At 31.9% G+C, this 22,848-nt stretch overlaps 3 protein-coding genes across 5 annotated transcripts in view; 1 reads left to right on the top strand and 2 right to left on the bottom strand.

The window, feature by feature from the left end:
- Window positions 1-3,547, bottom strand: part of Mtmr6 (Myotubularin related protein 6) — a 52,769-nt gene extending 49,222 nt beyond the window's left edge. For 2 of the 3 annotated variants that reach the window (XM_085196798.1, XM_085196799.1), the window contains exon 1: window positions 3,293-3,547. In XM_085196798.1, coding sequence (XP_085052924.1) covers window positions 3,293-3,316 — 24 coding nt within the window. In that variant the 5' untranslated portion in view covers window positions 3,317-3,547. Of the gene's footprint in view, window positions 1-1,560; window positions 1,860-3,292 lie in introns of those variants that run through there. The other variant, XM_085196797.1, reaches the window with a different exon arrangement.
- A 512-nt stretch (window positions 3,548-4,059) lies between these two features.
- On the top strand, window positions 4,060-17,462 carry LOC146533210 (toll-interacting protein-like). The gene is made up of 8 exons (XM_085196000.1): window positions 4,060-4,240; window positions 4,985-5,098; window positions 5,427-5,502; window positions 9,343-9,454; window positions 12,724-12,838; window positions 13,451-13,537; window positions 14,234-14,395; window positions 14,986-17,462. The coding sequence occupies exons 1-8, from the start codon at window positions 4,193-4,195 to the stop codon at window positions 15,094-15,096; spliced, it is 825 nt and encodes a 274-aa protein (XP_085052126.1). The 5' UTR covers window positions 4,060-4,192; the 3' UTR covers window positions 15,097-17,462.
- Window positions 17,463-17,849: 387 nt separating this feature from the next.
- Dbp45A (putative ATP-dependent RNA helicase Dbp45A) lies at window positions 17,850-22,380 on the bottom strand. Its single transcript, XM_085195995.1, has 9 exons — window positions 22,207-22,380; window positions 21,933-22,126; window positions 21,542-21,753; window positions 20,832-20,967; window positions 19,922-20,091; window positions 19,273-19,500; window positions 18,871-18,998; window positions 18,431-18,584; window positions 17,850-18,199 (listed from the first exon to the last, which is right to left on the bottom strand). Exons 1-9 carry the CDS (start codon window positions 22,280-22,282, stop codon window positions 17,887-17,889), a joined length of 1,611 nt encoding a protein of 536 aa, XP_085052121.1. The 5' UTR covers window positions 22,283-22,380; the 3' UTR covers window positions 17,850-17,886.
- Between the last annotated feature and the right edge of the window lie 468 nt (window positions 22,381-22,848).

The following is a 22,848-nucleotide window of genomic DNA, read 5'->3' as shown; positions in this document are numbered from 1 at the left end:
TATGCGTAATGACATCTTCACAGCGAATTGCACTGGTGCAATTTAATAGAAAGTACTCGGAAAGTAAAAAATACTCAAGGGATTAAATTAATGGTAGAAATTCTACAAAAGACATACATATTTTTTGAGGTCTGTATTAAATGGTATATGATCATGGCGTAGATAAATTGTACCTAACTGAAGGCGAAGGTGTGAACTCCAGCAAGGACATATTACACACCTTAACTCAATGCTGCATTTATCATTTAATATCTTTAATAGTTTCTCTCTTTACAAATCACGTAAATGTCCATGTCCACAGTCCCATAAATAAATGACCGTCGTAGGGTTTCAAATTAGGGAACGGCAAACCATTTCCTAAGAACGTATTATCACACGTGTCAATCCCAAGCAACATTGTCGAGAGTTAAAAGATATTAGGTTAAATATAAATTGTAATAGGTACATATAATACGGTATGTATTATATAATATACCGCATAGTTATAATGTGCCAATAATATTCCTCGTTAATTTCTCAGATTCTCAGCTTTATAACTGTAGCATAGAAGTATAGATATTAGATATGATATCTAAACCATGTAGTTAGGTGATAAAATGAAAGTTATCTTCTATGTAAAATGTACTAACTGCGCTAAGGCTCAATAAGCCAGGTTCAGCCAAGAGTTAAAAAAGGACGGAAAGCGTATAACATAACAATAAACAAACGCAGAATAAAATGTTATTTGAAAAGCGACAGTTGTTAGTTTAACTCAGGGGAATTATTATATTTATTTTATTTCTCCGCCGTGGTACACGAAGCGCAGATTGGAAATTCCAACCGAATGTACAGAACGAAGTGTCTTAACACTTTTTAAGTGTGATTCTGCTTTTTTAACTTTAAAAGTGAACAATAAAATAACAATAAATTGTTTAATCAATTCAATTCCATCAAGTTTCGCTAAAATATAAATTATAAACAAGTAATGGCGTGACAAAGGTTTGGATACTTATCTGTATAGTGTGTATCATTAAATAGGCAACCCGATAATCTATTTAAAAATAGATTATCGGGTTGCGATAAAATAGATTAATATTTGATTATTATAAAGTAGATTAACGCGTTTCATATGAAATCCGCAACTCCTGGCGAATTTTTAGATTTATTACAAAAAGAATGTTGAAAAATATATAACTCCTGAACTTGAGCGTCAGTCAGGTACAAGAGTGGGACTGTAAACGCGACAGGTTGAGAGTTCGATTTCCACTCAAGGAAACGAAATATTTAATATTTTCCTTTCCTAGACCTGGAAACGAGGCAAAGAGCAGCGTCGCTATTCAACACGTAACTCCTAACCTATTGATAAAAGGCAATATTTGGCGGAAAGTGCGGTGCGGAAACGTCTCAATGGGAACGGAGTATCTGAACATCAGGTTCCCAGGTTCCTTGTGCCTAAATATTCCTAAATATATTCTAAATAAATAATAAACTCTAAGAAAATTTAGAATGGGTTTGCAGTCTAACAATTCTTAATGATCAAAAAATCTGCAATAAAGCATAAAAATTATTATATTTCCGTACCTTTTCCGTAACAGCGAGACCGCCAAACTCTTCAGGTGCTATACAATCACCTTTGAACCAACTTGCTAATCTACCAAGCTCGCCGAGCATAGTAGACGGCGTTAAGGAACTAAACGCCATAAGTGTAATTATAAACTGTTTTTAAAAAGCTTTTTAATTATTTAATTGTTAGCAAATTTTAAAGTTTCATTGACAACATAAAATAAAATCACAGTTTAAAAGAAAGTTAACAATTTAAAGAACTTTTTAATTTATGCATTGAATACGAAAATTTAAATTTTCCCGCTTTTTTAAATATAGTCTTATTCCTTAGACGTCGCGATAGGGACTAAAAAAAATAGACAATAATCGCACCCTCTGTGGTATCCTCAAAATATTTCCTATTCCACTAAAACCTGAATTAAACTTTATATGAATAACATAAAGTTCATTTTTGTATGATAAAGTTTTATGATCGGAGCATGCGCGAGTGAAAGGGATGACATTAGTTTAGATTTACAGTTCTCTTTCATCTTTATGTATGTAGGTTTTAGCTTCTATTAAAATAAATATTTTTGAATTTGTCAATGGGATTTTGGTCACTATTGGAGTATATCATACAAAGTTAACAAATTGCATAATATTTTCTTATATTTATTATACAAAGTTAATAAAAATTTCAAATGAATAAAGAAAACAAAAGGTTGATAAGTTAAATACATAACTCTTGCAATAGTCAAATGACATTGTCCTAATAATTATAAACAATATTGATAAATGTTTATACTCAAATGAATGTACAGCCAGATAAGTTAATCTTTCTTTACTTTCCAACTTTGATAATATTATGACTAATCCACTTTCACAACAAAAATGTAAGAAAATATATTCATTCTATTTTTTTGTTAAAAATGGTCTAATTCATAATTAGTCTATTTTTTTTAAAAAATATTAAAAATTGTGGCCATCACAGCACAGTGAGATGGTCTCTATAAATAATTGATTTAAAACAAAGTCTGAGTTTTTGTGCCGGTGTTTCTCAGGTCTGAGGCAGTAACTTTAGTGAAACAGTGGTAAATTATTTGATATTTACAAAATGAAGCATAAAATTTCTTAATTTTAAAAACAAGTATTTCACTTTGTATTCTATCTCCATTTAGGAAGATAGATAAGTTGTTACTTTCTTTGGAAAGTGGAAGTCACTTTCCATCAAATTATCAAGCTATTGTGTATTGAGTGGTGGACCTCAACACTGCCTGCCCCACTGTATTACGTTGTTTATACACTTAATAAATGATGTTTGAATAGTAATTAAATACACAAATATATATACATATATTTACTTTTGTTGGAAAACAAAATAAAAAACAATTAATATTAATTAGCATTGGTATGCTAAGGAAATCAAATAACTTCAATATCTATCTTTGATTAAATGTAAAAATTAAAAAAACTAAGTTTGTAACACTACCCTCTTCATGTATACAATGATTAAAAATGAATAAGTATACAAGAAAAATATAGAAAAGATAATATGTTTTAAAATTTTCAATGAAATAATTGCATATATAAAAATATACAACAGAAATATATGTGAACAAATTAAGGAAATCATATTAAAATTGTTGTTTTAAAGTTAGCGATGTTTAAACTTTTCGTCCAAACACCTACCACATAGATAGTAATTAGTATCTGTCAAATAAAAAAACGAGAAAAAGAAAAATATAATTTCTATAAAAAAGGATTTAATTACCTTAGGTGTTTTGATTATATCCATCGTTGAAATTGGTGACAATCGATACACGAAACAAATCAAGTGCTAACGATAAACATATGTTTTTATATAAACACTACTAACGAATGGAAAACCAACAATTTTTGGAAAACACAATATAATAAAGATAAAGTTACTTTTATTAATGTCAATAGTATATAATTAAATTAAAATGCAAAATAACACCAAAACATATTTTGGAGATCCAAATTTGACATTAGATAAAGAGAATAGAGATTTTGACGTTTGAATTATGTTATAAATGCGTTCAAGAATAGTATAATGATATCTATGTGATATCAATATTTATTACATTTATGTATATTTTTAGGTTTGTTAATACATTTCTATAAATAGTTTGGAATGTAACGTAGTTCGTACATTATTTTCTTTACGTGTTTTCTTGGCAAGAATGCAGCTAAATATTTAAAAAATCAATATCTTATATATCTTTAATTCATATTTTTAGGGAATACTTTCAAGAAAAATATTCATTTAATTATTTACACTATGAAGTGGTATGGTATGGTATGGTTCTTTAAATCTGGCGTTCCGAGCGTGCCAATATACTATGAAAGCCAAAAGATTTAATTATTTTAATTGTATTTATTTACAATAATTTATTATTACTATTTTAATGTAACATATTCTTTGCTCTCTTGTCTTGCATATGAAATTATGAATACTTATTTTTGTTAATCTGTGCCTTACTAATAGAAAATGACAAAATATATTAGTAGATGACGTTTCAGTTTTGACAGACTTTCTTTTCATCTTGTGCGAGAATCGGTCGGTTCTCGAAAGTGAAGTTTTCATATTTATTTTCAGAGTAATTATTGGTTATTTAAGAAACTATAATAATAATATTTTTTATTGATAATGACATCCACCGTGCCTAACGATAGAAACGAGGAACGCCGACGCAGAGTGAGTAATACTAATGTTACACCAAAAAAAAACAATAATAAATAGCGTAAAATACACTTTGTGATGTTATTGCGTTTGTTCTCATATCTCATATGAACGATAATCATATCAGACAGGTATTTGAACCGGTTATTTACACTTTGATTTTGATATTACTATAAATAAATATGGTGAGTTCGTTTATATATATTCTTAACAATACGTTTAAATACCTACTGTTTTTACTTTTACATTAATATATTTATATTATATGAATATTTTTAATGTCAACTAAAGAATTAAGCACAGTACACAAAAAATTGTTATGGAATTGCCTTATATCTTATTGAAGTAAATTGATAGCATTTAATAATAAAACTTTATATTCAAAGTACATAAAGTATTGTTGTGATACAGTTGAATGATTCAGTTCAGCTCTTAGTTTATGGCATTTCAAGTGTGCCAGTTGAACACTAATCACTTCGCCATCGCCAATATCAAATTGCATGGAGAACACATGAAGGAGATTGTATTGTAAAAAAGAGGCAATATTATATCAAAGGATTCTCCTTTGATATAATATTGCCTCATGTCAAAAAGAGATTTAAGCCACTAAACAAGTACTATTCTGAAAAAATTGTAAGGGGGGTATTCCCCATTTGTGTATTCACTAAGTTCTCTCCGCCTTTCTTGTATATACAGTGTGATCTTACAAATATTATAATTATATCACACTTTACATAATGTCTATTGTCTTTAACTTAGGTCCTCCTTGGTCCATTGCCAGCTGGATTTCTAAGAGCCGATGGGACAACTGACACTTTAGATGCGGATTACCAAGCTGCCTTAGCTTTACAGCAGCAACTGTGTGGTGCTACGGTAAATAACTTTATGTTTAATATATTTGTATCTAAAGTAATATTTTATACTTGAAGATTTGTTTAGTTGAACATCCAAATCCTGGAACTATTGGTTTGATTAAAAAACTATTTGTTAGATCAGACAGGGTGTGTTATTAATATTGCATCACTAATGAATTCAGTCAGAAAGAGAAAAATGCAGTGTATTGACTCTAGTTTGTCTATGCTATATGCACAAAAATGTGTAACTGGAAAATAATTTGAGAAGATTGCTTAAAATATATAACATTTTACTTTTAATATACATTTTATTAATTATTAAATTATATTAAATATTTTAATGTTAGATGCCAACAGCGGGACCACCACTCACAGCAAGACTCTCTGTCACCATTGCACAAGCGAAACTTGTGAAAAACTATGGTGAGTAATTTTTTAAAATTATTCCATGTTGTATTTTTTCTTTGCATCAATTTTTTTGCTTCACACTGTAGTGTGTATAACATGTTGGTAGAGATTCAGAGCTAGTGTTAAAACACTCTGTTCTTCCTCGTACCATCTACATTATTGTGAAATTGCATGTTGAGTGGCGAAACTCAACCAATCAACCAGAGCATAGAAATGAAATTTCTTGATTCCCCTGAGTAGGAATCAATCCCACAACCATCGCATTTACAGTCAAACAGATTTACAGTTAAATCAGCTTATAGAAAATAAATAATAATCCATCCAAATTGAAATGTAAGTGTATTTCATACAATCAATACATCAAACAAGGTATCATATTTTATAAAATAAAACTTAAAAATAACTTTTTCAGTTATTTAGTTATTTAATATGAAGTGTGAAGTATTCTGAAACACATGTTAGGTTTTTACCTATTGTTCAGTGAGTCACTCAAACTTCCCCAGCTTGAATATTATTATTTTTGTTTATTTCCACTGTATGAATAACTGACATATAAAATATTTTTCTTTAAATTTAAACTCGAGAACTTTTGGAATTGAAAATCCCAAATCTATTCCTGAAAAATCTGATTGGTTCTCTCTCTTTATTCTCTTAAAAGTTACTTAAAATTATTCCGATCTTTCAATGTAGTCAATCGCCATAAGACCAAAGAAATATCAGGTATTCCGCAAATAGCAGGTAGGCAGAGGGAACCTGAGATCTCATTATTTAGACACTCCCTTCCCTTTAAGATACTTCCATTCCCCACTTTCCGACTAATTCTAGATGCACTGAGTGTTGAGAAAGTCAACGCCGCGCCTTGCCTCGTTATCAGAGCCAGGGAATGAAAATATTAAATATTTCATTTCCTCGAGTGAAAATAGAACCCACGTGTCGGCCACGACTGGCTTGAACATACACGTAAGACTAAAAATGCTAAAAAAATACGTATTTAATGTAGTACAAATGAGGTTAAAGAAAACCTAGTTTAATAGATTATTCTAATTTGTAAATATTATGAAACAACAATATTTAATATTTTTATTTCATTGCTTTGTTAACTGGGCAAATCGCGGCATTGAGCTCCTCCACTCAACAAGCAATATCCCAAAAATCTGGAGATCTCAACGGAAATAATAATATTAATAGTGGCTTAATGGGGAACGAAGATCCCTCTGCCTACCTTGCTACGTGCGAGACACAAAGTAAAGTCAAAAATAATAATAATACATTTTAAATTTACGATACATTACTATAAACAACTTTGTGATTATGGATAGCCTGATAATTAAATGCTGTGGAATCTATGGATTTTTGCATAATCCATATATATTTTTTAATTTTATCATGTATGAGTCATTCTACATATAGTTTGGGTCAGATTTTTTGTACCATATTGTATTAACATTAAACAGTGAATCATGCGTTATCTATTACTATGTATCGTATTACCTTGTTTAGTTATCTTATATCGATATCTCATAGTGGATACACGGTATTGCCTTAAACAGTTCAATTTGTATATTGCAGACAAAAACTATGTTTTTTTTAGCTTCACGCTTTATCCCATGCATGCAGCAGGGTAGGCAGAGGGACCTTAGTGTTAAAACACTCTGTTATGACACACACTGCCCATTTTTAATCCATAAGACACTTATTTCTTCACGAACAATTTCAAATCTTAGCTGAGTTACTATATCATTTTTATTTAAAATAGTCGATAAGGTAAAGGATAGTATAAGCTACTATCCTGCTATTATAATAGACTGCTATTAATTAACAATCCATTTAAAAACGTACTAAGTCAAATTTTAAAAAATATAAATAAACACGATTTTTATTAAGATGACATTAAACAAAGATAAACAAACCAGTTCTCTTAATATATTTTTACGTTTATATCCGACATATAAAAATGTTAACATAATATTGTTTTTTGCGAGAGACCGGTTTATACTGAGTTCTATGTAAATATAACTCAATATAATCTTATATTGGCTTTATATCGATTGTTTCTAAATTTAACTATACAGTTTTAATTACTCATACCGAGGTTGTTTCAAATATTTTATAATGTTATTTATTCTATTTAATTGGTCAATAAATATTTAAATACTGCAGATAGCAGGGTAGGTAGAGGGAACCTGGAAACCTAGTGTTACGGCACTCCGTTCCCATTAAGACATTTGCTGCGCGGTTTGCCTCATCTCATTTTATTTCCTCAAGTGGGAATCCATTATCCAACCCACAATTTTTCGCATATTATACAGAAACATTGAGGTGTTTCGAATTCAGCTAACAGAAGCAGAAAGCGGAGAACAGAGTATTTAGACAACTATGCGGGATAAAGCGTGAAACTTTATATCTAATGCGTGATTTTTTTAAGGTAACATGCATTTTGTTTACGTAAATAGAGCCAATTATAATAGAATTCTAAATGTTTTATAATAATAATTTATAAGAACCTTGCAAATGTCTTATCGAGCGACCTCGCCCGGCTTTCCGACGTTGTTATTTTTTGGCTCTAGACTCTAGAGTCTAGACTATGAATTTGAATAAATATGTATTTACTTCTATTTAATTTATTTAAATTCAATAATGTCTATGGTAAAATATCCCAAGATTAAAGCTTAAGTGAACACGATAGTTGTTGATTTACGTCGGATTCGAAATATTTGATGAATTTATTCATCTGAGACAAAATTCTACATCTGTATATGTGGCAATTAATGATTTCATTTAGATAGATTTCATAATAGTTTTGATTCGACGCACTCTACTTGCGATCAGAGTCACCTCCATTACTTAGTGTTTAGCATTGTGTTATGAGTGACACAAGGAGCAGATATATCCATTTTAGCAATTGGGTGAAACCGCTGATAAAAGCTTTATATCCTTTATACACAGACATCTAATTTTTTAGCTTTAGCTTCTAATAAAATCTTTTGTTAGGTAACTTAACATTTTTCTATATTTTTTGCGATGAACCTAAGGATTTGACGCTTCATTGGAATAATTCGGAATGTTCACTTTTATGGCCTCGCTATTTAAGCTTTTAAGACATTGAATGAAACGTTTCGCCATTATAGGAAGCCCTTTGACTGTTTATCGTTAGCTTATCTTATACTGTAGTTGCACCATCACAATTTCTATAAATATATTTTGTATCCGAACTATTCGATATATGTGAGACCAAGATAGCACAATTTCTTACTGTAAACCCGACAGTTGTGTGTTCGATACCTAATCGAGGGAATGACTTATTTTCATTTACCCGTTCTGATAGGGTAGCTCTGAAGGGTAGCATTCAGTGTTTCTTTTTCTAAATTTATGACTCAGTAGGTACTATTAGTAACAAATTACAAAAAAAAAAAATGTACCTACCTGCATAAAATAATTTTAGTCATACGATGAACAAGTCTCTTATTGTAAGCTACAGCTACACGATTATAGAAAAAAAATTAGAGATAGTAGAGTTGGTTATATGATAATAATTCGATCCTAGATTGCTGGAAATCTGCAAATTAGTTTTATGTTTTTGTTTTCACTCATTTTCTCCATTAAATGTGTAGAAAAGGAGCCTAGTGCCAAGACACTGATTCCTCAGTTCTACTAAAACTTGGAAACTGTATACAAAAATGTTTTTATTCTTAAATAAATATTTCCATTTTCCATATTTGGTGATCGAGCGTTTTAACTATGTAGCTTGCATACAGACAAATAAACAATAAAATTGGACCACGATGGCGTCGTCATCCTTATATTTACAGCGTGAAGCTGAAGCTGTACATCCTTATATATTGTTTCATATAACAGGTCTCACCCGTATGGACCCGTACGTGCGTGTCCGCGTCGGCCATTGCATATACGAGACACACACAGACCCCAGCGGTGGGAAAACGCCCAGGTGGAACAAGGTTATACATTGGTAAGTGACCTCTCTCGCTGTCATAATTACATTACGGTCGTCCTGAAGTTAGGCTCTTTTTACTTTTGCGCATTGTCCACTCGCGAACAAAATAATCAAAAGTAAGTAAAATTTTATGAGCAGCCTGCGGCACCTAACTTCATGGTGGCCACGACTACTCCACCATACCGAATATGTTTTTTTTAATATTGTACCTAATATTTGAAAGCCGATGTAATACAAAGGTACAACGTATATTTGTAGGTGTGAAGATTGTGCATTTGTTCCCAACTTGGACAAGTGAATTATTTTCTTTTTCCGTTTTGGTAGATAAAAAAGTTGATTTTAAATTCCTATTCTATTTTTATGCTTCGACAAAAACTAGTCCATCTAGTAATTGATAGTCCAGAAACACCTCAAGACATTGTTTATGTTTATAATATAAATGTTTAGTAGATTTTGTTAGATAAATAATTGAACTCTGTCATCCAGTACGTAATGTATCTTGTGCTCAAATGAATACAAATAGAAAACTAAGAAACGAGCACTCATTGTCTTTAGTATACACAGTAGATATATGAATCATATAAATATTTTCCTAAGGAGTACTGTTGGTTGTATGTACCTATTACGCGATTACACATTACATAATATTATATGTGTATGACATTGGCATTTTTTTTCTTCATGACCAATGTCTTCAGTGCTGAACGCAATCAAGAACCATTGAAAAATCTAACATGTAAGAGTATCCGGCGCTTCCTCCTTAATTACATACATTTTTAAAAGAAGTATAATCAACAACATGCGGAGCTCATGGGTATATGGATAGTAGAAAAAAAAATTAAAAAACTTTTACTCAAAAATACGAGCTTAAACACAAGTCCCCCCAGGCAAAATATGTCTACCTACGCCAAATGTTGCGCCACATATTACTTAAACCAATATACTTTCTATTATTATATTCCCTAGCTAGATTTTTAAACATTTCAGCCATTTAAATAGTAATATTAATGTAATAAACTAGGACAAAATGCCGTCTAAAATTCTTGAAACATTACTATAATTACGTGAAATACGTAGAAATGAATATATAATGTGTTGAGAATATTTAAACGGTATTTTCATTTTGGTAAGCCATTTCTTTATGTACTTACTTGTAAATCGCCTTATTATTTTTGTGTTAGTTTAGTAAAACAGTTTGTATTTGGCTAAAAAGCTTATTTTTTCTAAATAGTTATTCATAATGGAATAAATGTTGTGTTAGTAAGTAATTATGAAGAAAAATACATTCCAGCTTCACGATTTTTCCCGAATAGTAGGATAGGGAGGGAAAACCCAGTGTTATAACACATTTTACGCATAAATTCGAAATAATGCGTATACTCGTATAGTGGCGGTGCTCAACGCCGTGATTGACTCAACAGAGCAGAGAAATACTTCACTCGCTTTATAAATAATCATTTTGCCGAGTGAAAATCGAACCCACCACCATCACACACGGTCATACGCTGTTCCACTGTGCCACGACCATTCTTTGGAAAATAAACATAAATAGAAAGTATTTATCTTTCTATTAGGCTTTTTAAATACATACTCTTTATACAATGGTATGGCGCTCTGTTCTCATTGAAAGACTGTTCTTATATTGTGGCGTAACACACACACGTTATAAAATTAATTTAAAAAAGTTCGTTCGTTATTAAAAAGCAGACATACTGTAACAGTAGCGAACAGATTTTGGAAACGAAGCAAAACATTGGAAACGAAAGTCCAAACTTCAAATACGTAATTACTAATTTGGTAGGTATATTTTGGCGTCTCTATGATGCAACATGTAATTTTTTCACATAACTACTTATGTGAAAAAAAACGAAGGTTATGCTTATTTAGAGTTAAGGATATCTATAAAATCTATGTGTGGGATAGTAAAAAAAAACTAAGCCGCCTTTAATGTATGATAATTCATATTAGAGATCTAATCTTATTTAAATTGAATCCTGTTTAAAATTTCAAACACCGAGTATTATTTTTAACAGAATTAAAAACCGGTGTATTTATTTTAAAATCTGATATGTTACCTCTTTTAAATAACACTTATTGTCGTTAAATACAAAATTCTTGTGTGCGTTTTGTTGCATTTTATTTGATCCTTATTTAAAGAGTCGTCTGGAAGTTTTTTTCTTATATTTATCATTGGAACCTGATTTCACGTTATTTATATTGTTTTCATCATTTGTCATCACGTTGGCCGTCGTAGTGCAGCGGCACAAGGATGTGATTGTAACGCGACGGTTGTGGGTTCGATCCCCAGTCGAGGAAGTGAAATATTTATTTACGTTTATATTTTCATTTCTTCGCTCTTCTGTCATGGCAAAACGCGGCGGTCGCGGTGAGTTCGGTCACTCAATACGCAATGCCTCCAGAATTCGACGGAAATTGGGCAACGGAGTATCTTAACACTAGTTTCCCTATTCAGGCCCTGCTGTGTGCGGGATACAGTGTGAAGCTAATTTGATTTTAACATTAGCTTAAATAGTAATCAACCATAGTGTGTCAATGTGAAACAGTGCTATTAATACAGGCGAAAAGCTACAATTTGGGACTGCCAAATTATAATATAAGCTTTATTTTTATTTTTAATCATGTCTCAGTAAATAAGTGTAAAGTAAAAAAAATACTCGGCCATGTTTATGTTTTTATTATTTTTTGTGTTGGTAATAATATAATGTCTACTTTTATATTATTTTTATAATAAAATAAATAAACATTTATGATGCGATACGAAATGTAGCGTCATCGTTTTGTTGATGCTAATTAATAAATGTAAAAAATAACTTAAGGCGACATTTTGTTTTGTCAACTGTTGTTGTCGCTATAATATTAGCATCAATTAAAAGAAATACAACATTTGTGTGTAAATTTAAATTATTTTTCTTCCTAATATATATTTAAGTAAGTTAGTAACATTAAAGTAAGCTGTCGTGGTGAGTTATTGACTGTTAGCGCCATGTTTCCGAATTCGAATCCCACTCCGGGGAATTAAGTTATTTCTGTCTGATGTTGATTTCCGCCATTCAATAATATTATTATATATAAAATTAAAATAATGACAATGTTTGACAAAGCACAGCGTTGAATTCCACCACTCAACACGGAATGTCACAAAACTTTAAGCTCCAAGTGGGGGCATGGAGTGAACTAACACTAGATTTCCTCTATCTACCCTACAATTGGCGTGATAAAGCAAATAATAAATAATAACGTTTTACATTTAAATTTTTACACAGTTTACTGCCCCCCGGCGTCAACTCCATCTATTTGGAAATCTTCGATGAGTGCTCGTTCACGATGGATGAACTTATCGCCTGGACGCACATCACTATACCTCAGGCGGTTTTAAATGTAAGTATTTTTTTGTAATTTACTAGTATAAATTATTTGTTACCATTCATTGCGTTTTGTGTTGCGGAACTTAACGCCACGGTTTGACTCTTTACCAGAACAAGGAAATGAAAATATTAATTATTTAATTTCCCAAATTATTCGTTTACAGTTGCACGCCTGTGCCCCTGCGCCACGACGGGTTCATGTTACTTGGTTTATGTATTTTTGTTTAAAAATAATAATGTGTTCTTTTATCTACTACTTAGCGAAAGCTTTCAATGCGCGGCGATTCGGTTTCTGGTGAAAGAAAAGGTGGAAATCTAGTTTACTAATTAAATATACTGTATATATCAATACCATATTAGAAGATCTTAGCATATTGCTTTGCGGACCACAGTACAGCAGACGCTGTAAACTCCGTCAGCGGAGGAGTCCTACCTGCGGTTTCCAGATATGACAGGGTGTACCTTCAAAAAGCGTGTTTATCGTAGGCAACCCATCTGTAGCTCCTCTGGTTAACACAAGATACGTGGTCAAGTGCGGTGATCACTCACCATCAGAATAACCGTACGCATGTTTGCCTTGTCTTTTCTATAAAAAAAATGTGATTGAACATTTTTCTCTTCTCAGGGAGAAACTCACGAAGATTGGTATCCCTTAAATGGTAAACAAGGGGATGGTGTGGAGGGTATGATCAACCTCGTTCTAAGTTATTCGGTAAGTTTAACATGATAATATTTTCTTTTCTTTTATTTTTTCTTATACATTTCCACTATTGTCAGATATATTTCATCTACTCAAGTTATAGTGAATTCTCGATTTCTGTAAATTTTTATTTTAGATATGATTTATTAATCATATCTAAAATAAAAAATATATTTTAATTAAAATATCTCCTTATGTAATTAATAAATATAATAAAAAATAAGCTTCACGCTGTATCCCGCACACAGCAATGTAGGCACAGGGAACCTAGTGTTAAAATACTCTGTACCCTACTTTCTGCCGAATTCTGGAGGCATTGCGTGTTAAGTGGCAGAACTCAACGCCGCGCTTTGCCTCGCCACCAGAGCGAAGAAAATAAAAGTATAAATTTAAACAAATATTTCATCTCCTCGAGTGGGGATCGAACCCACAACCAGTCACACGACGTGCCCCTGCGCCACTACTAGCATAAATATAATATAAAGAGATAAAATGCATTCAATCAATTCAAATGCAATGATATATTATGTTTTGCATATGCTTTGTATATTCAACTTCCGTGTCCGTTACATATATAATTTTTCTTCATCATCTCCGTCAAAGCTACGGACCACTTATCCGTAGTGATAAGACGCAATAGTATTAAGAAAAGTTGTCGATTTATAGGTAATTATTACACCAACTAAATTTGAACTCCCTACCCCGCAGGTGGGTCCAGCGCCAGTAACAACATTCCCCCCGGTGCTAGTGGTACCCAGCACGGGTATGGGTTACGCCGCCATGCCGATGTACCCTGCCCCTCAGCCTGTACCCCAACAGCAGTATCCCCAACCACAACAACCGGCTATCACGGCTGAACAATTGCAACAGGTAGGTAAAATGTATATCGATATACCCAGCCTATCGATGTATCCCCATAACAATATTCCAAGCCGAAATAAACACCGCCGCACTCGCCGCTGAACAGTTTCAATAGGTTCGTAAGAAAAATATATGTAACCCACTCTACCCCTAGGTGGGTCGAACATTTAACAACGTGCCAACGGAGCATAGTAGTGCCTATAATATAATCGGAGAAGGAGCTTGTGCGAAGTATCTTAATAGAAACGTCTTAGGAAGTGTCGTCATGCTAAGTTCCCAAGTTCTTTCTGCCTAACCAGCTAAGTGCGGGATGAAGAGAAAAAAATAAATCCTGGAGTCTGCAGTGGCGCAGCGGCACAGCGTCTGACTGTATCTCGCCACGTTTGTGCCTTGAGTCCCCATTTGGAGTAAGAAATTGTTATCAATTTCTCGCTCTTCTAAAAAACAAAGCGCTGCGTTGAGTCCGCTCAGCACGCAATGTCTTGAAAATTGTATGGTGTGCGAAGAATGTCTATCTTACGACTAGGTTCCCTCTGCCTGTGCCATATGCAGGATACAGCGTAAAGCTGAAAAATAACAAATTTATCTTAATGTTACAGATTGAAGAAATGTTTCCAAGTATCGACAAAGAAGTCATCAAATCAGTTTTGGAAGCAAACCGCGGGAACAAAGATGCATCTATAAACTCCTTACTACAAATGTCAGAATAAATATACTGTTCATTTAAATTCGCCTGAAATAAAAAGCAAAAATGTAATGCATTGTATAAGTATTTATTCAAAATGGCCGATTTATTCTAAAGAATAATACAGATTATAAATGTATTCGGCTTATATTTATTTTTATGTATAGTCTGTGATTGTAACTAACGTGCTTTTATTATTAAAAAAGTTAGCGATTTTTTTTATCGTACTAGTAAAGAAAATTTTATTAAATATGGAATTAAATTTTTCTTTTTTTTTTTAACTGACAGACATCTTAAAAGATTTTCATCCTATATCCAAAATAAAACAGAGAAATACATTAACAGTACTATTGGTGTGTGTGCAGTACACACATGGCATGTCCATCCCACCGATGCAATGATTCAAAAATACAATATATTCGTAAATATGTATAAAAATATATCCACACCTACCAATTACAAATACTAATTACAACATAATTTCGGAAAATCTACCGTATTATTAGAAGAAATCCGCTAGGTTTTTGTTTATGCGTTTTGTTTCTATTAGCGTAGAAAGTTGTGACGTAAAAAGAGAAGAATAAATGCGTGTTGATCATCATGGTGAACCCTACATAATATAGTGAAAAAGTTGAATGAAAATGAAAGCATCACGAAAATGACGACGTCAAAAGAAAGAATATATAAAATGTTTGTTTGTAGTGTTAAAAAATCAAAACAAGGCTCTCATAGAAGAACTGAATCCATTAAAAGTATTGCCAACAAAAAACAGGATGAGGTACAGTGGGAAAACTTGTTTACAATGTAAATGTTTTTAAAAAATATATACTATTATAAGATTATCGATAACATTGTAACAGTAATTTGGCATTCTTTTAAAACGTGAAGTTAACTTCACAATAAAATTTTGCAAATCACATTAGCCTTTATAAATAAAACACATTTGAATCCGCACTTGTCACACGTCTATTAAGATTTAATCGTCATTCAAAAGGTAAAGGTGCAAAAATACCAATTTAATCTCAATTAAAATTATAATTCATACTTCTATATATTAATAAATCTATTCCAATCACACTTATTATATATTTTAATTACTAGTTTATTTAGCACATTTTTAAGAAAATGCATTAAACATATCTTTGTTTAGTTTAAAAACCTTTGAAGAAAACTAGAGAATCGCGGGCTCAAATTCAGGTAACATTTTAATAAGATTTTATAGTATTTTTTTATACTTTTTTTATTAAGTGTAAATAACACTAAATTTGTTAAATGATGTTTCATTGAAATTACGTATAAATAGTTTTCGAATTATTAATATATCTTTTGTTGTTTCACTTCTATTAAAAAATATAATCAAAATAAAGCCTTATAAATAAATTGTATATTCTAAGAGTTCATTTTTTTATATAGTTAATGTTCATTAAATAGACATTTATAGAATTTGTACCAATTCAAGACAGTAGTACTCATATTAGTAAATAATAAAATATGTCTTATTAATAATTTAAATCAGAGACCTACCTACTTATTATTTTTTACATATTAATATTATTTTACCTTTTCATTTGTAACAGATATATTTATTGGCACAATTATAAGTGTAATTATTTATGGTAAAATTAAAATATCTTAGAATAATATCTTATGTCATTTTGTTTATTACAATGCTACTTACCGAATGACTAAGTGGCTATACAGCTTTTTGCAAATACTGAAATTCTTGTAATCAAACATTACATTGATTTATAAATGTAATGTAATATTTGATAAAAAAATCTTAAGAATTGATTTAATTGGCGGAATTCAACCGCGCTTTACGTCATTACCAGAGATTACCAGACACCATAAAATATTTAATTCCCCCGGATGGAAAGCGAACCCACAACATTTCATTGTTACAAAAATTCAGAATCAAACTTTATTCAACTAATTTAAAATTGTATACTTTGTTGATATATTTAATAATATTAATTGAAAAGACTCGGAAGAATTGGTTACATAAAATATTTTAATTAAACAATAGTTTTTTTCTGAGAGGCGGGGGCCGTCGTAGCGCACCGTTTGGATTCCTACTCTGGAGACTAAATTATCCTCACTTGGATAATAAAAATTAGGCGGTGCGCGGGAAACCTAGTGTCTTAACACTAGGTTAGTTAAAATAGTTTTTTTTTTCTTTACATTCTTCTCTTTAATATTCTTCACTTTCCTTTTTTATAGCGTTAGAAAGAAATAAGTTAATCGTAATATAAAGCTTCACGGCTAATTTGTGCCAAAATCATTTGCTATCAACGATTTGCTATTATTATTAATAATTGTTGGTATTAATTTCTATTTTGTTAATTATTTTGAATATACAATGTATAAATAAATTATATTATTTATCCTTAATTGTTGTTTTATTTGAATTACCTTTTCTGTAGGTTTATAATATTTGTGTCATTATTTTTTATTACTTTTTTTACTGTTCTTACAACTGTTAGCTTTTAGTCAAGTTATAATAATCAATTGAGATTGATGATTGATTAATTTATGATAGTAAAAATGTTTTTAATAAAATTTCATTTTATTAATATACTACTTAAATGATCATTTTGTATGTTAATTATATCATTAGGTTTTTTTCTTAGCTTCACGGTGTATCCCGCACATAGCAAGGTAGGTACAGGGAACTGTAAAGACTCAAATGTGTAAAACATAAATTAAATTTAGTAATATTATTATAATATAATTTTTTATATGATTGGAGAATAATAGAGTTTATAAAAAAGAGAAACATCGATATATACACATGTATTACAATCAGAATTCATAATCAAGGTACACGTTTCTTTTTCTTCTTAGTTTCTTTCTCTACTTTTTTTTCTTTAATACTCTCTGTTTTCCGTTTAATTTTACTCACTTTTCCTATTACGTCTTTGAACCTGTCATCCTTTTTCATTAAACTCTTGTTGACTTTCTTTAAATTATCTTTAATAGTTTCATCTATGTTTTCCATCTCGCTCTTTTGTATGGAAATTGTATTTTCTTCTCGCTCGCTCTCATTTATTTGAGCTTGGATCTGCTTTATTTTAGCTAATTTGGCTTTTTTGGCTGCTTTTATTCGTTTTCTTTTCATTTCTTCTAACCTGTGGATTTTTTAAAAATGGTTTTATAAAAGAATATATAGCTAATTATATTTTCCAGCACAATATTAACGAGTTAAGTGAGACGAATTACAATATTACGTTCCATCTATAAAATATTGACTTTTTATCTTAAGGCATATGTTATGAGTGAATCTAGTGTTAATTTTTTTATATGCTAATATTTTCTACACTATGTTTTTACGTACAATTGTATTTAAATTTAAAACCTACCCTTCTTCCATAGCATCAGGATCGACTCCAGCCATGATCCATCTTTTAATTTTATAATTCTTTTTTCGTTGTTCAAATTCCTCGTTATCTAACTGAGCTTCTTGTTCACGACGCGTTACGCTGACTGTTGTGAAAACTTTGACAGCTTCGTCATCTGTAAAGTTTATATATTTATAAATATATATTAAGACAAATTCTTTTTTGTCGTGGCCATAATTACTCTGGGGTACTATATAGTACATAGTTGTGTGTTCGGTTCCCACTCGGGGGAATAAAATATTTAATATTTTCATTTCTGAGTGACAGTGTCTGAACACTAGGTTCCCTCTGTATACCGTGCTCTGATATACATAATACTTTTGAATTAAAATAAACTTATTTCAATTTTGATTAACTATGACTATTGAACCAATAACACTTTTAATAATTGTTTATCTTACCATCAATTTTATATTCGCTCAATTTCGTTTTTATCTGATCTTCAATCTCCCCGAGCCTCAGTATGTCGTATGGCGTAATGAGTGATATCGCCAAGCCTTCACGACCGGCACGAGCCGTACGACCCACCCTGTGTGAACAAAAACACAAAAAAATTACAACAGGACATTCGTAGCACAGGAGCTTATTACGCTAGGTAACTGTAAACGCGACAGGTTGTGGGTTCGATTCCCCCTCGAGGAAGTGAAATATTTAATGATGCAAAGTTCCGCCATTCAACACACGATGCCTCTAGAATTCGACAGCAAATTAGGAACGGAAGTGACTTAATGGGAATGAAGTCTTAACATTAGAGTCCTGCATGATGATTTGCAGGGTAGCGTGAAGCAAAAGAAAATACCTACCTATGTATATACTCCCTGGGTTCCAAAGGTAACTTATGATTTATGACCAAATCCACAGAAGGTATGTCCAAGCCTCTTGCCGCTACGTTGGTTGCTATTAGCGTACATTTTAAATTACTACGAAACTGTGTCAACGTTGACACTCTTTCCTTTTGCCTCATGAAGCCGTGGAGGCAGACGTTGTCCATGCCTATTGCGTTTAACATCATTGATAATACTTGACATTCCCTGGAAAATAGTATAAAAAAATCAGCTTCACGCTCTATCCCGCACATAACAGGGTAGGCAGGGGGAACATAGAGAGAAATATCATTGATTTATTTATTATAAATATATTGCAATACTGTAATTATCATCAAATTAATACAGGTAGTTTTTAACACGTGGCTATCAGACAGCGTCCAAATGTTTCAACCAATGAAGCTATACATTCTCGTAATACTGTGTAGGCTCATCTTTTTACATTGCTCATCTGGTGCAACAATGACGTAATTAAAATAAGAAGAAATTGTATAGAAAACAGGACAATGAATGTTTAAACACAACTATTTAAAAACTTTGTGCTAATATTACATTTTTAATTACGTCGACGGCCTCACTATTGACAAAATAAATCCCATAGGTTTAAAAACTATAAAAAAATACTCACTTCTTAGTATCAGTAAAAACAATAACATGTGAACTCGGCTTGCTCTCCCTGTACTTTCTTAACGTTTGTACCAAATATACGTCTCTGGCGTACGCCGGACACACTACGTAACGTTGGTCCAGTGTGTTTACTGTTAGTGTTGTGTCAGATTCTGTCCATGTTATTAGTTTCTGTAAAAGAGGGTTTTATTTACCTTCACTCTTGTATTCTGCAGGTTTATAGAAGGGTAGACCGAGAGTATTAAGGTATTTAAGACTACATTTTTAATAAATGTTTGGTCACCACACATAGGTGTCCTATACTTTTTAACTTTTTTTAAAGTGTTATTCCACACTTAGGAAAGAAAAATATTTATTAAAAAAACGGGATTTGAACCCGCGCTTGACGGTCCCCAAGAAGTGCGAAATCCCGCTACGTTCAAGTTTTTACACGTTTTCTCAATAAGTATTTTAGGTGGCCTATAGCCTTGTAAACCTTTACTCTAGCCTTACATAATGTAGTAAAGCACTAGAAATACTGTAGTGTAAAAACACTTCATTACTTACTTTACTTCAAACAATATTTCGCTATGATGTTTTTTTTGTAGCTTAATGCTGTGTGTGATGCTATGTAGGATACATATAACAGGATACACAGAGGAAGCCTGGGAACCTAGAGTTAAGACACTCCGTTCCCTTTACCCATTTTCTGCGAAACCCTGGAGGCATTGTGTGTTGAGTGGCGAAATCAGCGTCTTTACATCTTTACCAAAGCGAGTAAAAATATTAAATATTTCATTTCCTCGAATGGGGATTGAACCCAGAACTTGTTGAGTTTACAGTTGCCTGATGTTTCACTATCATAAAGTACATTTTCTATAAAAGAAACAATTAAAATAAAATATGTATATGGGAAAAAATAGCTGACTTACATCTGCATTTAAAGGCAGCAATTTAGATTCCTTAACATTTTCAGTAATGGTGGCCGAAAATAGCAAGTTCTGTCGAGTCTTGGGCAAAACTTCGAAAATAGTTTCAAGGTCCCCTTGGAATGATTCACTGAAGAGCCTGTTAAAAATAAATATGTTTTAGCATCACACTGTATCCTGCACGTAGCTGGGTAGGGTAAGCAGAGGGGAGCTGGTAACCTCAACGCCGCGATTTTCTCATTACCATAAAGTATGGAAGTCAAAATATATCAATCCCCCGATAAGGAGTCAAACTCACAACTGTCGCATTTACAGTTGTACCCTTTGGGGCAAACCCTAGTATCATGACGGCCTCATTTATTTTTAAAAGAAAAAAATATATATTTAAGATTAATTCACTGAAATAATCATAACAAGGTAATGCCAGATAATTAAAGTTACAATCTTCAAATTAAATATATCACAGCCGATTTATGGTCAGCTACCTGGCCAGGCATGACCACCATTATTTGAGGTATTGTGGATAGTTTCAAAAATTTTTCCTATTAAACTGAACCTCTTCTGGCTATCGAAACTCCTAAGTTCATAATATATTCATTTGCTGTCTTGGACAACAAGACAATGCGCACTATGACTTCTTCCATAACATGTTTATTCTACATTTTGCCTGCACTGCTAAATGTGAGTTACAGTGTGAGGCTAATTTTTTTTACCTGTCAGCTTCATCCAACACTAAATACTTAATTTTCTTCAAACTAAATGTGTCACAGCCTGATATATGGTCAGCTAGTCGACCAGGCATGGCCACTACTATGTGAGGTCTTTTTGATAGTTTCAAAGATTCTTCCAGTTGATCTGAACCTCCTGTTACTATGCATACTCTTATTTTTAATGGCTGACCCAGTATTTGAAATTGATCTGCTATCTGTAAAAATTTTAATCTTTTAATTAAATAAATTTTAGTTATATAACAATTGCAAGTTTATTATGACTTCCATTAACGTTTTCCATTACTTATTTATTAATTAATTAGTAGCAGCAGTAAGTTCTTTCAGTCTTTTCTAAATAATGTAAATTTGTAGTATAAGAAATAGAATAATTCACCTGGTAAGCAAGCTCATGTGTTGGAGTAAGCACTAATGCAAATATACCATAAGGATCTTCTGCCAAATTTTGTAGAATAGGTAAAGCAAATGCAAATGTTTTTCCGGAACCTGTCTTAGCTGCTCCTACACAATCAAGACCTTCGAGAATTTTCGATATACACCCTTTTTGTATTGGGGTCGGGCTTCTTATTCCTAAAAAAATCATGTCAATCATTACTAATTTTCTAATCTTGTAATTGTAATAACCTCTTATAATTACAAGTCGTTCTTACCAAGGGTAAACAATTGCTTTATAAGCCACGGCTTGACACCTAATTCAGCAAACTCTTTTCCATCGTTTTCATTCATATTTGCTTTTACATTTAATTATTTGAAATAAAAAATATAACGCCGAACAGCGAACACGTTGTTTTGTTTATTATGATAAAGGCCTTAAATGTCAATGTCATCTGTCACTATTTGGTGACAGCCAGTCGATGTTGTATTTTTTTTCAAAGAACGTAAAGACCTACTTTGAAAAAAAAATAAGAACTAAGATCTGCCGAGTAGTATGGTTGAAGCAGTTAAAACTTAAAAGTCGATATTGTTTTATCTAAAAAAATCTAAAGTCCAAGCGAAGTGAGAATGTGAATGTGAATGGTAGTGGGTTCGGTTCGGTTCCCACTCGGAGAAATTCAATGTTTAATGTTTTCATTTCTTCGCTCTGGTGTAAAAGTGCGGCGTTCTGCTACTATACACGCAATCCCTCCAGAATACTGCGGAATGTGAAGATTGAAGTATCTTGAGATGAGGCTCCCTTTTACCCCTCTTTCTGCTCTGGGATACAGCGTGAAGCTGACACAACGCACAATTTGATGATGATGATATTTATACAAAGTGTTTTTGTCATCACCACTTTGAATAAATCCACAGTT

The sequence above is a fragment of the Heliconius melpomene genome, chromosome 13 (genome assembly GCF_056956725.1).
Source record: "Heliconius melpomene rosina isolate 202511_hmr_F chromosome 13, ASM5695672v1, whole genome shotgun sequence".
Classification (NCBI taxonomy): domain Eukaryota; kingdom Metazoa; phylum Arthropoda; class Insecta; order Lepidoptera; family Nymphalidae; genus Heliconius; species Heliconius melpomene.
This window is presented reverse-complemented; position numbering and strand designations above follow the sequence as displayed.

Excerpts from the sequence above, each read along its gene's own strand:
- LOC146533210 (XM_085196000.1), top strand. The coding sequence starts at position 4,193 with ATGACATCCACCGTGCCTAACGATAGAAACGAGGAACGCCGACGCAGA. Across the intron at positions 4,241-4,984 it reads ACGAGGAACGCCGACGCAGA|GTCCTCCTTGGTCCATTGCC; the intron begins GTGAGTAATACT and ends TCTTTAACTTAG. Across the intron at positions 13,538-14,233 it reads ACCTCGTTCTAAGTTATTCG|GTGGGTCCAGCGCCAGTAAC; the intron begins GTAAGTTTAACA and ends CCTACCCCGCAG.
- Dbp45A (XM_085195995.1), bottom strand. The coding sequence starts at position 22,282 with ATGAATGAAAACGATGGAAAAGAGTTTGCTGAATTAGGTGTCAAGCCG. Across the intron at positions 21,754-21,932 it reads CACATGAGCTTGCTTACCAG|ATAGCAGATCAATTTCAAAT; the intron begins GTGAATTATTCT and ends AAATTTTTACAG. Across the intron at positions 18,585-18,870 it reads GAGCGAATATAAAATTGATG|ATGACGAAGCTGTCAAAGTT; the intron begins GTAAGATAAACA and ends TAAACTTTACAG.